The sequence below is a fragment of the Patella vulgata genome, chromosome 3 (genome assembly GCF_932274485.2).
Source record: "Patella vulgata chromosome 3, xgPatVulg1.2, whole genome shotgun sequence".
NCBI lineage: Eukaryota > Metazoa > Mollusca > Gastropoda > Patellidae > Patella > Patella vulgata.
The window spans coordinates 67722669-67739148 of NC_065881.2; the positions used below are offsets into that span (position 1 = coordinate 67722669).

Consider the following 16480-nt stretch of genomic DNA (forward strand, 5'->3'; position numbering starts at 1 on the left):
TACTGTTATTTTACACGTTACAGCTCATTCTTCAATCAACTGGGTATTTTCAGCACAAATCAATGTCTTATTTCCTTTGTTTTAATAACTATATTAAAGATTTTCTAGTTGTGTGTTGCTTTGTATTATGCTAAGTACAGTTCAACCAGCTTGCATGCATGAATGGCATTAAGCATAACAATACTATAAATTTTTAAATTCTTGTCTTTGTTTTATTCTACCACAGGTTCAGATAAGGCCATGGAATTTAAGTGATTCTGATTTTGTGATGGATGGATCTCAGCCCCTTGACCCAAGGAAAACAATATTTGTTGGTGGTGTGCCAAGACCTCTACGAGCGGGTAATTATCCAATTTTCTATCAGGAAATCCGATGATTCTTGGCACATTATTTGTTGAAAAGAATCCTCCAGTATCTATAAATACTTTCATCCTGGCTGTGCAAATTTAACAAAGCTTTGTAGACTGCAGATAAATATTATCTTTACAAAATCGCGAACATAGGTATTTATCTAAATGGACAGTGATTATTATGTAATGCTACAAATAAAAAGAATGTTGCAAATAAAATCGCAAAGTATCAAAGGTCCTAATTTTATTTTTGTTTCTTGACAATCATGGCCTTTACTGTAGCATACTTAATATTTAATTAAACTTAACATTGCTGAATTTGAATTACAACATGAAAAATATAGTGTCCGTTTAGCTAATGTTACACTTGAGTTAGTTACTGGATAAAAGAGGAATTATATAGTTCCATAAACCTAGCGCACACTATGCAACAACTTAAGCGACGAGGTTGGTGACAAATATCACCACAATATAAGTGGCCTGCGCACACTACACGACGACTTTGGCGATCACGAAAAAAAAAAAAATGTCACGTGCTTGTTCATGTGACACATGTATTTTAGTCGTCATCTTAAATACTTCAGTTAATATTAATTTGTACATGCTGATCAGGCAGCGGCGTAGTCGTCTTAGTATAACACCGGTCGAGTGCAGTGCATTTATAGTATTCTAAAAGTAATGAGCTCAAATTGGGCTACGCGAGGATGAGTCCTGAAATATTCCAGAGAATCCTGAATATAATTAATCCTCTCATTAGACATTACCAAACAAACAACCAAGATGAGACAACCAATAAGCCCAAGAAAGCAATTGACTGTCACCCTCCGTTTTCTCACTACAGGCACTGGAAAAAACGCCCATTCTGATTACCATCTACGAGTCCTAGGACTATATTATTATTGAGTATATTGCTATATAAATGGAACAATCTACTGGGCCTACCATATGTATTCAATAGCTCACACATTTAATAAGTGACTAAATTGCAAACTTAATTTCAGTCAGTTAGTTAGTTAGGCCATAAATTAGATTACCCGAGTTGCCGACGAAGCGACGATTTTGGCGATTATATGAGACATGTCTGGTATCGGTTGCTGGCGATGAAAAATCGCTTGCAATCAAGTGCGCACACTAGGCGAGTTTTTGATTTTTCATCATTGCCGACTGAAATACCTATGTCATCGCGTAGTGTGCGCCAGGCTTTAGTAGGATAATGATCCCCGCTACTAGGTAGAGCCTATATCTTCTAAAATACACTGTTGTGTGTTGATACAAAGTTTGGCATGAAGCTTTGACTATAATCATTGTATTGAATTTATCATTAGATGAAATATCAAGCAGCCATTATACACATTCCATAAATACACAACAATTTACCAAAACATTTTTGTTTACTAAACCTAAGTGAAGTAAATGTATTTATGTTTGACTAGAATATTGATCAGTTGAAGAACAATGTATAAACACCATTACTAAGAGTAGTTATCATATATTACAGTGGAATTGGCTATGATAATGGATAGGTTATATGGGGGTGTTTGTTATGCTGGTATTGATACAGATCCAGAGTTAAAATACCCTAAAGGTGCTGGTCGAGTGGCCTTTTCTAATCAACAAAGTTACATAGCTGCTATAAGTGCAAGATTTGTACAACTACAGCATGGTGATATCGATAAACGGGTAGGTTTAAAGGCTATTGTTTTATAGATAAATGAAAGTACAATTTTTTTATGGTAAAATATTTTTTCGCAAGTTACATCTCAGACATAAGTATTATGTTTATTATCCCGAGGTAGTTTAGATTTTGAATTCATTAACATGTATTCAGTACTTAAAAAAAGTAGATTATTGTAGATTTTAAAGCTTACAGTCCCTGTGAGTTACATATCTTACATCAGAATAACAATTGAAACTACTGATATCACATTTTTATTAAACATTGTTATTGAGCTTGTTAATTGAGAGAAAATTCTCTGTGTATGAATGTGTGAATTTTTATATGCCCACATTTTCATGTGGACGTATATTGTCGTCGCCCCTGTCCGTCCGTCCACAATTTGTTTGTGGACTCTCTACAGGTCACAATTCTTGTCCGATTTTGACAAAACTTAAAATATAGCTTTATCCCCAAAAAATCTCGGCTGCTTTCGATATTGGCATGTATCGGATCGAAACTTCATGGATTATGGCCCCTGTTTGTACGAAAAGTCACGTTTTTAGATTGTGGACCCTATAGAGGTCACAATTTTTATCCGATTTTGTTGAAACTTGAAATGTAAGTTTATAACCCAAAGATCTCGGATCCTTTCGATATTCGGGCATATCGGCATTTAACTTCCTGAATTATGGCCCCTGATTGTACGAAAAATCGCGTTTTTAGCTTGTGGACCCTATAGAGGTCATAATTTTTATCCAATATAAAAAAACGTATTATTATATCACCGTTACACCCTAGGGTCGACTGAGTTCGAATTTTGTGAAAATCGGCCCAAAATTGACAGACAAAATGGCTGCCGTTCGTTCTCAAATAGCGTAAGAATATGGTATATCAAGGTTGTGGACCCTATAGAGGTCACAATTTTGATCCGATTTTGATGAAACTTGAAATACATATTTATAACCCAAAGATCCTGGTTCCTTTCGATATTCGCACATATTGGATCATAACTTCCTGAATTATGGCCCTTGATTGTACGAAAAAATCACTTCTTTTTTTGAGCTTGTTCTCTGTCCATCTCTTGCAAAATGTGGGCGTATCTTGCATGGCAACCGCTTGTCTTTGTGTTCCAATTAATTTGATAGAAATTAAACATTTCATAACAATACAGATGTAATTTTGTTTGCAGGTTGAGGTTAAACCATATGTACTTGATGATCAGATGTGTGATGAATGTCAAGGTGCTCGGTGTGGAGGTAAATTTGCACCATTTTTCTGCGCAAATGTTACATGTTTACAGTATTATTGCGAATACTGTTGGGCTCAGATCCATTCACGACCAGGAAGAGAGTTCCATAAACCGCTTGTAAAGGAAGGAGCAGATAGACCAAGAGCAGTACCATTTCGTTGGTGCTAATTCTTGGTTTGTATGAGAAGATCTATATGATAGTAAAACATCATCAAGGAAAGGCTGCTACAAAAGAACTAACAGAAGAAGTTATAACATAGGGCTTTTTTGCTTTTGTATTCATCACTATAATATTTAATATTTTAGGGTTATCTGTTATAATGACAGTATTTGTGATATTGTCCAAATATTAATCAATTGGTGGTAGAGCAAAATATTTAGAATGTTTTTTTTTAACAATTCTCTATTTCTAAAGCCGAAACATGCATCATTCTAATATTACATGAATTTTTTTTTTAAACTAAATTTTTCACATCTAGACTTTTCGTGAAGGGAATATCCCCTATTTTTTCACTTTCATACAAACAAGGTTCACTTTTACATTTTATAGTGTGATGAGATAATACCAAAGATATCTTAGCAATTTTCTATGAATTGAATAATGCAATGATGCCAGATCAACCTACCTGGGTTTCATATTGGTACATATACTATCATAATATGAAGTAATGTGTGCTGAACTTAAAACAAAAGTTCTTGTGTGTTTTCATGATGGAAACAATAAGTGATAGGAGTAGTAAAGACTGTTCTGTTGTTGTTAATGTTAAATCTTGTCAGATGTTTTTTTCTAGTCATCTCAAGATGGTGTTTATTGTTTTCTATTGATAATATCACGATTTCCTTTACTGGACAACAACTCCAGAAGGATATGCATATAAAAGTGTATATGAAAACTGCAGGGAATATATATTTTCTAGAAAGATAAAGTGTGGTTAATTGTAACTTTTTTAATTTTCAGTTTTTGTCGCATTTTTTATTCTGGTCAGCATACAGTCCATTTTGTACACAGATACTTAGAATTTTTCTATTCAGATTAGATTTTTAATATATATTAAAGTGAATCAATTTCATCATTCAACGAAACATTTGGTTTAACAATTAGCTTTCGCCACAGTCTTCTTAAAGTCAAAATCTTTCAAAAATCTGAGAATGGACCAAAAGTAAGCATTTAGTTGACAGGTTTAAAATTACTTTCATATTAACATACCACAAAGACAATTTATCATTTTGTTTTGCGTGATCTCTGATTTAATCAAGATCATTTTGATCCTTATTATAGTTTGTGGAGAAAGAGGGGAGATATGAACAGGAAAATAATAAGACAATTTGTATTTCGAAGCGATGTTACGTGTATTGAAATTGTGATATGTTGATATGATATTTTGTAAAACTTGAAGTGCCACACCACTCCATTCTACCCACACATGTTATTGTAACTTTTTACGTTGTCCCTTATTTAATGACTAACTTACACAAGATACGTGTTTTGTGCAGGTTTGTGCAATTTGTTATGGTTGTGCATTTGTTTTGTTCAGTAACACTATTTTGCTCAATGAAAATTGAACTTGTGTTGTTATTTTCCCTAGTCTTATGTTAAAGCATTATTTATAACAGAGAAATATTTTTAATTTTGTATAAAAAAAATATGTACATATAAAAAAGATAAAAAATAATTTTTTTAAATATTTAGTTTCTTACTTATGTGTGGGTTTTTATGGATCAGCATTTATAACTGGAAGTTGTATGTATCATGATATTTTATAAACTGACATCAATAATTGACAAGTTTCTAGTCTGTGTATAGAACAGTTTCGTTACTATTTGATTAGTTTGGTTTTTTTATTGGTGGAGGTTGATTATGTTTGAACGACCCAACTAGAAATTTGTCAAATATGTAAAAACATGTAGAATATTGAGATTTTTAAGGAAAGATTTTATGACATGCATCACCCAAATCATTCTCTTTTCTTACATTGCACTTGCCTTTTTTGTAGTTCATGTTACAGTGACAAGAGATTGCCATTTTTCCAGGCATTCATCTCTATTTCATTGTCTCTTTTTCTATTTCTTGTTCATACAGCACCAAGTATTTTTGCATTTGCAACCTTGTTACATTGTTCAGAATTTCCACCTTTTCAATATTTGCATGTTTGTAATAAATGATAAACATTATTTTTTACATGATATCTTTTTTGATAATTAGATGTTTGGTATTTTGTATTTTTGTGAGTTTTACAAATGTTAGTTATAGATACCATAATCACATTTAAGAGAAAAGCTTCCAGTTACATTTTATATGGGGAAGGGTTTGTTTTTATTATTTAAGTGCTTCTAATAGTTTTATTTAATAATTATTTATGATAGTCCTGTTTGTTAATTTCATATTCTCTCATTTCATTTATTTTTTAAGTTTCTTATCCATGTTTTATATTCTTAGTTTTTAATTTTAAATGTTCAAATTGCCTTGAACAGACTGTGATCATTCAGAAAACATGTAGCTTCCAAACTGTCAAAGATAATTTTTGTACTGAAATTTATATGTTTTCATTCCCAACAGTGCGGGTTAGTTCAAATTACCTGTGATTCCATGATGTGGTGTAAAAATCATAACAGATATAATAGATAATAAATAGGGAGGAATTTAATACTCCTCCCAGATAATAAACAAAAAACGCTGTTTATAAAATCTAGTCTTAATACAATTATTAATACAGTGATTATTATTATAATCTCTACTCAAAATGGTAGAAATTCACCTTAATTATTGCCCTGATTTCTATATTTGAATACAGTGGTTATTTTTTTTAATAAGACTGTGTTTTTATATATAACATGTGCTAGAATATGATAACTAATTTTTTATTTTTTTTTATTTTCCATAATCTGATATGTCTATTTAAAAAAACAAGAATGATTTATGCACCACATTATACTCTACTCTGTTGATAATACTAGGCATCTAGTAAATCTCACTATGTCAAAACAAAAAATGTTGTTCATCTTTTCAGATTTGATTTTTATATTCATTTTCTTTTTTTAAATTTTTGTAAAAATATTTGTAAATTAATGTAATTGAACGATATTCTTTAATAATAATTCTTGTTAAAATATAAATCAGTAAGCAATACCCCTTTCTACTTAATGATAGAATCCAGCACACTTTTTATTGGTACATTTCACCGTTTCAGAACTTGGCTATTTGTATTAAGAAATACTTAACCTGTGTGCACCATTTCTAACAAGTATTTTTTAACTGCAGTAAATTGTACTTCAATTTTTTTTAACTTTTATTAAACTTACTAGTACCTCAAAACTAAAACATACACAATTTTAAACTAATACTCATTTCGAGAATGAAAATTTTCACATTAAATATGGAGAATTTGAAACTCAAAATCAGGTCCAAATGTCTCAATCATGTTGAATAGCCTGCCAGTTTTTGTGTTGTCCTTCCATAAGGACAGAAGATATTTAAAGATGGTTTAAGACAAAGGATTAAATTATTCAATAATTTTGATAACATTAAAATTAATGTAATTGAATATTGTTTGTATATTAGGTAAGTCATTAATCTTTGAAACATCTTTGAATATCATCTGTTGTATGTATTATTGTTGTTATGGTTGTACAATTTGTCTTTTTGTTGATATATTGTTCAATCTTCACTAACAATATTATTATTATCAATATTATTTATATCTTGTATATTGTTTACAAACATTATCTGATGATCAGAAGGTTATATTGGGTAATTTAACTAATAATATAAACATAGAGAGAGATCAGAATTGTTAATAAACAAAGTTTTTGTTGTTGTTTCACCTTTTTAAAAGATAAATTAGTTTTATATTTTCTTTTATAAACAGAGCTTCTTTATTTTTATTATTATTATATTTTTTTTTTCTGTTGGTCATGACCCCGTGAATTGATGAGAAAAGTGGAGGGCTGGGGATTGTTATCCAATCTTCTTCTCTTCCAACCCTAGTCATGGCATTATGTTAATGCAAATATTTATCTATTTTGTTGTATCATTGTTTCTTTATTGGTTAAATGTCCAATCAAAACACCCGATTTAAAATATTTAATTAATTAAATCATAAATTTTTTATTAAATTAAGCAATTTAATGTTATTGGTTTGAGAACAATATGAAATATTCTATCTTTTTTCACATTCTTTGAAAAACTTAAATTCTAAGATCATATAAATTTAAATTTGAAATTCAGTTGTTATAAACTCTGCATCTGGTTCATTTTTTCTGATATATATATATATATATATAAATCACTATAAAGAGTTTCTCTGTATTTGTCAATTTGGCTAATATCTGTATTATAATTCTGTAATCATTAACATTTCTGTAAAAGTTTATAAAAGAATGTGAAAAGATGTGAGTATATTATATGTTTTCTCAATACAATTTACGAAAGGGTATGATATAAAACATACTAGTCACATATTATAGATGTACTAATTTATATTATTAATTAGATGAAATATGTATATTTGGAGAAAAAACTATTTATTATATAATTTTCACTCACCTTGTTACTGTTTTTGATATATTGTGATGTATCTTTTCCCCACAACCCCAGATTATATTTTTGTTTTATTTATTTTCTATTTCAACCCCTTTTTTCACTTAAACCTAAAATTTATTAAGAAATAAATTATTGAGAAAGATTTGTTATTTTAGCCATTGTCTCTCTAATATCAATCTAAGTATGAATGAAATCACCGATTTTAGCCTGTCTCTTATTACCGGTAATTTAATTTGACCTATTCCAACACAAAGTGCAATATTTCAAGTGTTATTGAGACTGGTTTTCTGTTAATATATTATTTGGTTACAGATATAATTTCTACTGCTATAATCTAGTCGGATCAAGTCACAACCTAATTTCATTAACTTCAATGGAATTATATGTCTTGATCAATAAATAACAATGGCTATTCTTCAAATTACAACCTCAATAGTGGCATGTTTCATTTATCAATAAATAATGTATAGTATACTTTTATATATCGGAACATGTATATCAATTTTCATTTATCCTATTAGCTGCTGGTTATTTAGTATTCTTAATTCATTTTGATGATTATTTTATACTAATTGAAATGTCTCGAATCAATATAATCATGTACAACAAAGTGAAGATGTGTTCATGGCTCCTTCAGATAATTTTTATACTCAAATATCTTGTTACAAATGACCTTAACAATGGTATTCTTGGCATATCACTTGGTGACAGATGTCCTCATGTCCACCTTATTAATTATAGAATTCATATATTATTATAAAGGAGCCCTGGATTCTGATAAACAGCTTCAAAATAATTCAATCCTATTTCTATGATAGCTGTTTATTATAGAATTTCATCATTTCATTATTAGCAAACACAGTATTAGAAAGAAATTTTATATTTTGTCAAAATATGTGTGATTAAGTTATAAATAAATACTAAATTTATTTTGTTCTAATTATTTTTGGAGCTAAGAATTTTTTGATATAAACAAAGCCCACAAGTATAACAATACTATTTATGATATATTATAAATATATGCCTGTAGAGATACATTTTATTAAATTATATAGAAATAGGAGAATCATGCATTTTCTTCTTTAGTTAAATGGTAATATGCTTGTAAAACTTACTGTATCTTGACCAATTTTCATGCCAATTGTGTTTTGTACATGGGAAGTTTCTTAGATGTTTTGTTAGATGCCAAGTTGTGAATTACAAAGTTTCTATGTTTTTAATAAAATCAGATTGTTCTTTTACTTCCGACTTCTTTATGTCTTTAAACATTTTTTTGGTTTCTTCAATTTCAGATTATTTTTTTTATATCATACACTGTAACATGGCACTGTTTTTTTAATATGGTTGAACGGAATTAAGTATTCATGTTTTTATTGTTGTAATTTGCTTGATTTTTTGCTGCTAAGTTATTTATACTTTTCAAATAATTTTTAATATCTTTCTAACTTTGACATTTTGTGTATGGAAGTTCTTCAGGCAAATAAAGGTTTCGATAGTAAAAGCATGTCTTAGTTTTACTGAACTCTAGTTCCTAGATGTGTTGGCTTAATTCTCTACCAAAATTATTTGCATGAATGAATATGGTATATCTATGAATAAAAATAACCTTAACTATTGACCCTTGCAATTAACTAACATTTCATCTAATGGCACCTTGTTTGTACTGACAAATAATTTAACAGTTAAAAAGTTGAAATTGAACATCCCTATTAACAATTGTTCTGACTGCATGAAAATCTAACAAATACATAAAGACAGGTCTGATTGGCCACCAGGGAATATGGTATTCTTTTGGGTCACCATTGATTCATGGACGCCGACAGTTGCTTGACATCAGGATGAGGGGGCGGGGGGGATGAGATACAATTAATTATTAGAGTGGAGTTGAATTAATGAGATTCGCAACAAGCTTCCAGCTGCAAGTCAATTTTCCACTTAATCAAACACCAGATTTAATCTCCTTGAAGATGGGACTGTCGACTGTAATCATTAACCAAAACAATTTCATCTAGATTTCTGAACATATAGACCCAATAAAGAGATCCATCGACCCTCATATTACTTTGTCATCTGCAATTGAACTAATTTTATTGTTTATCCAAAAAGATTATGGAATACCTTAATTCATTTGTGGGATATGTGCATATATGTTACCTATGTTAAAATAATAATTTAAAGAGGGCAGGATGCAGACCTCTGAAAGTGTTCTAGAGATGTGATTTTTCTGGCATAAAAGGTCACTTTTGGGCAGTAATGGCAGAGGGGGGGGGGGGAATAAGGTGCTACTTTCAATTAATTGAGCAAAAGACAGCCCTCCAAATCATTTTTGTTGACCAATGGTTGGGAGAAATAAAATTTACCTAAATTGAGACTGGGTTGGATCTACCTGAAAATAGTTTTAAAACTGAATAATTGTTGCACCTGACAAAATAAAATACAACAGTTTTAATTATTCTTGTATGTCTACCAACTGTGAAAAACCATCAATGAATTTAGTCTAGCAATCTTTTGCCATCCCACTAAGAGACTGCATGTTGCTATGAATAAGATTTAAAGTTGTTAATAATATAATTATGGTAGAAATCTAATTTACAACCGGTATAATAGTAAAATCTGTTAATGAGTTGCTCGACACTAGGTTTCTATTTATTGGTAGAGAGCTAAAGGCAATTTCCTCAACTAATTTCCCTTCATACTGGACTTGTTAGATAGAGCTGTGAAAAGTGATTTAGACAAAAAACGAAGTTGTGTTTTATCTTGGGATCCAAACTTCCAGAGGTCGTAATTTCAGTGCTAGGTTCCTAATTGAACAAAGAATATTTAGTATGGTGTATTGGTTGGGTGTATTCAGTGGAGCATATGTACACTAATTTGATTGTAGGAGGCTTGATGTGGGATTAACTATCTACTACTTGTTTCAATCAATAATCACCTAGATGTGTCCACTCAATTATATGGATGTAAAAGGAATATAACTGCTAACCAGACACTGCTACAGGAAATACTGTGATGTATAGATTCTAGTTTCCAATCCATTCTCCATTAAACAACCTTAAAATAACCTTGACAAACCAAATAACTCTTGTCATTATTAAACCACTTTTGAAATAAAGTCAACTAACTAAAGAATTTGGGTGACATAGTCAGAATGTCAGTATTAAAGAGAACAGTGTAAAATCTCACACTTTATAATGAATCTCATAAATCACCTTGCCCACACATTGTATATCATGGGCACATTTCAATATTTTATTAAAATGGTTGGAAAAAAAACATAATGTATAGTCCCCATGGTAAGATTGACATTTATCTGCTCAGATTTAAATTTTTTGACATAGAATACTTTCAGTAGTTATGAAGATGTGGCTTTCAGATTTCGAGTTTTCTCAAGTTAAGAAATTGGCAGTTCCTTGTGACCTAGGATGGATTTCAATATGTCAGTGTCTACAAAGTTCATGTGTTATAATGATGACAAAATTAAAGTCCATCTCTACAGTCCTACTAATGTGATATTGGAAGACTTTGGGAAATAAAAAGCCAATGCCCACCTCACAGAAATTTTTCCCCCATGAATACCATAGAAAATTTGCCCCCCCCCCCACCACCACCACACACACACACACCATACAGAGAGTAAATTTAGACCACAGTTTTTATAGGCCCACATGGAAATGTGGTCGTATATTGCCATCGGTACGTTCAGACCCTACAGACTACATCTATCATTTGATTGTTTTGAAATTGACATATATTGTTTACTTTACATTAGTGAGATGAAAAAGCCTATTTAATTTCAGCAATATCTGGCAATTACTTCTGGCGTTATGGGCCTTGTTTGACTTTGTTGAACCTTATCACTCAAATGACAAAATTTATCATCTGATCTGTATGAAATTTAAATGCATTATTTACATTAGTAAAACGAAATTTCTGTAAATTACTGCCAGAGCTAAGTAAGACCCTTGCTTCTGTTTGTAGAATTGTAAACCCTCAAATGACAAAAATTATAATCTGATCTATATGAAATTGCCTTGTAAATTCCCACCCATTACCGACAAAAGAAGAAATATGCGACAACCTTTGTCGTGCTTGTTTAGATTTGTTCAATTTAAACTGATTGTCCTAAACCACCCTATGGATTCCAACCTGCATGTACCTTTGTAGTTTAAATTGTATAAATATAATAGTGCAATTTACTTGGAAAATTTAAGTTGTAACAAATATAAATATACATAATGAGTAAAAGACAAATAAGTAAACAAACAAACAAACAGTATTGATACAGGGTGAAAATGAACACCACAGCACAGACACCCATTAAAACGTTTAGTTGCATGTGGATTTTTAGATTTGATCAAATGAGCTCAACTCCACAGGAGTATGGTCTGAACATCTTCAAAAACTATTGTTTTATTGTTTTTTTCCCCTTGTATTCTGGAATGTCTTTTTGTAGAGGATAGCATAATTATGTAATATCTTGACAGAGTTATTTACAACAAAACACTATGCATAGGTGTCCTTTATGTGCACTTTGCTTTTTGGTTACTATAATTTGATTTTCATACTTTCCTTCAGTTTGAGTATTCTTAAGTATACAAGATACAAATACAAGATACAAATTTTTGGCCTGATTTGGAAATCTTCCATCAGGACCATTTAAAAATCCAAAATATGGTATTCATATTAAAGGAAATGCTTTATGTGAGTTGGTTATTATTCTAATGGTACTGATAACTGATTTTTGTCCACATGTCATAGCAAATTGTCCATTCTAGGTTTCTGAATGTATTTGCTGGTAATTAAGTCTGGTGTGTACTGGTAATTATAATACAGTAGTGTGCAGATAAGGATTGAGTAGCCTGGTGTTAATTGATTTACCCAAATAAATCCACTTATAACAAAAGGTCAATTATATTTGAATCCCATTACAAATTATGTGATACTTTCTTTAATACTGTAGGCCTACATTGTACATGTGGGAGAATAAATGAACGAGCTAAATTTGTAGGAGATTAAATGATGGCTCATATAGTATTTGGAAAACGGGCAAGAAATTGTTAATGTTTGTTAGAATAATATTGATAAAAACTAAGGATCCAGAGAAACTATGCCTTATAATAATGTATCTTTCTGAAAAGAAAATAAAGATGAGGAAAACTTTAAACATCAGCAAAGGATTCTATATTTTTCGCTTAAAAATAGCCAATGTGAAATGCTTACAAATTGTTCTTTAAGTGAGAGGGTTTAATGTTCACAAAGTCATTTGAGGACTAAATATTGTGTATTTTATTTTAAAAAATTTGCGAAAGAGAGAGGGAGTTGGAGTTTAATGTCTGCTTGAGAATTTGGTACAATTTTATTTCAATAATTCACATGCACGTAGTGGTCTTTAACAGTGACAGGGAACCCATGCGGTTGGGCAGGCAACCTTGTTATATATACTACAAGCTTCGGATCAAACTAAGCCACCTGACTCAATGACAGACCTTATGATCTCAAGAGTACATGTTAGACAGACCAACCCTCCCCTGAAAAACTACATTAAGTGAAGGGAATTGGGTTATAACTGCAATGTGAATTGGAACTAATAACAGTAAAATATACACTGGCATTATGCTGTGTCTGGCTAACTGCTAAAGAACATGAGTGAGTTATTTCCAACATTTTCATGTCAAAATAATCACCAGAATGGTGATCACCACATTGATGCAGTGCAAGAGGGGCCTGCTGAAAGACAACTTTGAGCCCCTGATTAACAGATTCTTAATGAGGATTTTATCACTGTCAACAGAACTTCGGCATATTACCCTATTGATCGCAACCCAGGTAATCAAATAAGATGACAAACTGTTATCAAGGGAACATTGAAGGAATAAATTACATTGGACACTTCCAATTCAACATCGGCAACATCGCAACTGCCAATGGGTGTGGTTCCTACACATTATGGCATAAATTGGAACACTTACCAACTGACATAAAAAATTTGTTCAAAGTAACTAGACTTTCAATCCAAAATTATTTTTCCATTTCACCATTTTCTAATATAGCTTTGTCTTCTTTCTTCTGATCATTAGTTCATTATGACAGAAATTCCCTTGTCTGTGGGCCTCCTCCAATCCGAAACCAAAACATCACTGAATCACAAACTAAGGTCATGATCAATGGTATCTCATAGGAGAACCTTTTACATACAGAAATCTGATGAACAAAAACAGTATCAACTTTGACTGATATTTTGTGGAAATGGAACCTTAGAGAAACAGTCTCAAGACATGTAGATCAGAAAGAAATTACTATAGACTGCCCTTCGATGATAGAATTCCATCAATTTGTGCCTCTTGGGTTTTTAGACAGAAATTAAGTACTTTGAATTGTAAATTGTTTAAATTGTCCTATTTAAAATATAATTGAATTCTAAGTCACAATCTCCATAAGAATTCCATTATCCAAATAGAAACATGAAAAATCATACACATCATTGTTTTTAGACTTCAAGTGCGGCTTGTGAATAAGTAAAGTCTGGCGCACCCTACGCGACGACATCAAAGATTACGTTTGCTGATGATAAAAAATCAAAAAACTTGCCTTGTGTGCACACTCAATCGCTAACGATTTTCCGTCGCCAGCAACATGTTTGATATAATTGCCCAACATGTTTGATATAATCATTTGACATAACCACACACAAGGTTTCTCATAATTTTTTTCTGTTGCATAGTAATCTAATTTAGGCCTAACTGACTAATTTGCAATTCTGGCACTTATTAAATGTGTGAACTGTAAATGTTATTTTGTTAGCGAAAGAGAGAGAGAAATGGGGTTTAACGTCCACTCAACACAAACTAGATCATTTCGGGACTAACATATGGTTCAATTTTATTTCAATAATTCACTTGCACGTATACAGGGGACCCAGAGAAAACCCACGAGGTTGGACAGGCGATCCTACTCTTTGTCATGTACAACCATGGAATAGAAACCATGCCAGTTGACTCAATGACAGACCTTATGATACAGCGCACACATGCTACCCATTTGGCCATCCAACCCCCCTTTTATTTTGTTAGACTATCGTTGTACTAAGACAACTACGCCGCCGCCTGATCAGCAATATTAATTGAAGTATTCACACAATGACGACTTAAATGTAATTAGAGGTGTCACATGACCAAGCACGTCAGGTAGTGTGCTCACTCCAATTATAGTGTGGTGATATTTGTAGCCAAACTTGTCGCTTAAGTTGTCGTATAGTGTGCGCCAGGCTTGAGCATTTTAATTTTTCTTGCAAAATAAACCTATTTAAGAGATGATTTGCCAAAAGATTTATTTTTGGGAAAAATGGATACTGAATTTACCTGAATCTCAATCAATTATTTTGAGTTTCCTAAAAAGAAAAAAGGACAATAAAGTAATCCATAACAGTTAAATGTTCCACATTGCACTCAAATGTCAATATTTTAAAATAAAATGTAGGGACAAGGTACAGGGTTTCAGTGCAAAAATGCAAAAATGGAACAAATAACTGTTCCATATGTAAACTCCTTGACAAAGAAGTGGTATCAGGTGTTCTAGAAAGAGTATGTACACCTTACCTTGTGCACAACACACATCGGTACTGAAATGAAATGAAATGGAGTTTAACATCCGACTGTTCTGCTCCGACTGGGCTAATGAAGACGAGCATATGCCATATAGTGTGCTATGAGGGAACTTTTGCCTGGACAGTGGGACTACGGCCTACTCTTATATCAAATTCCAACTACCAAGGGATCGTTTACGTGCATGCCAATGTGTACATAGGACCATGGCTTAACATCCCATCCGAATGACTAGACAGCTGTCCTTCTCAGTCCATCTGTCCTGCACCACTGGCAAGGGGAGACCACGGCAGAAATTCAAGATGAACTTTGGGACCTCCTTGCTAGGGAGCCAGCGTCTTACTCACTTAGCCACTGTGGCTCCCTACATCGCTACTGGAGTGATAGTTTAGATCAGGAAATGAAATGGATTGGGTTTAATGTCCAACTTTTCTGCACCAAACAGGCTAATAGAGATGAGCATACACTATGCAGTATTATATGAGGCGCCGTTTTTGCCTGGCCTTCATCGTCAAGCGTGTATGTGGGTATAACCTGGGAGCATCTGAAAATGTGCAGATTGTGATTGGTCAACTCCAGATCTAATCATAAATCAAAACCCATGATACACAAAATTCAGAAAATCTTTTGAAACACTTTAATTATCAAGACATTCGATTGATTGTCAAATGTGTTATTATGCTGTCATGACAGGTCCAGATCTCAAATATTTTGAACCATCCAAATAAATGGAATGAAAAGACCCAGTCTGCTAATGAATATCTGATTTTAATTAGACTGCACCATTGCTCTGACAGTTTAATTTTTCCCATTTATACCAAAAAACAGAAAAAAATCCCATGTTAATCTCAAATTCTCTTTCTTTGATCTGATAATTTTTTCCAGAATTTATTTCATTCATAAACCTCAACTTTTCATAAAATCTAGTTATGGATGGGCATACCAGTTCAGAAGCTCAGTCCAAGTGAAAATCAATCAAGTCTTATTACTGCGAATTTGTTTAATCTGTAAATCCACTCTACTACCTAATTTAGTTTTGGTGTAAGTCATTCCCTTGGTATTTCTTGTCCTTGAAGAACATAA

The 16480-nt window shown here is 31.9% G+C and overlaps 1 protein-coding gene across 1 annotated transcript in view; it reads left to right on the forward strand.

Annotated features, from left to right (window-relative positions):
- Nucleotides 1–9037, forward strand: part of LOC126815787 (cytoplasmic polyadenylation element-binding protein 2) — a 31667-nt gene extending 22630 nt beyond the window's left edge. The window contains exons 6-8 of the mRNA XM_050541724.1: nucleotides 227–341; nucleotides 1849–2030; nucleotides 3197–9037. Of these exons, the coding sequence (XP_050397681.1) occupies nucleotides 227–341; nucleotides 1849–2030; nucleotides 3197–3424 (525 nt within the window). The 3' untranslated portion in view covers nucleotides 3425–9037. The remainder of the gene's footprint in view (nucleotides 1–226; nucleotides 342–1848; nucleotides 2031–3196) is intronic.
- The last annotated feature ends 7443 nt before the right edge of the window (nucleotides 9038–16480 follow it).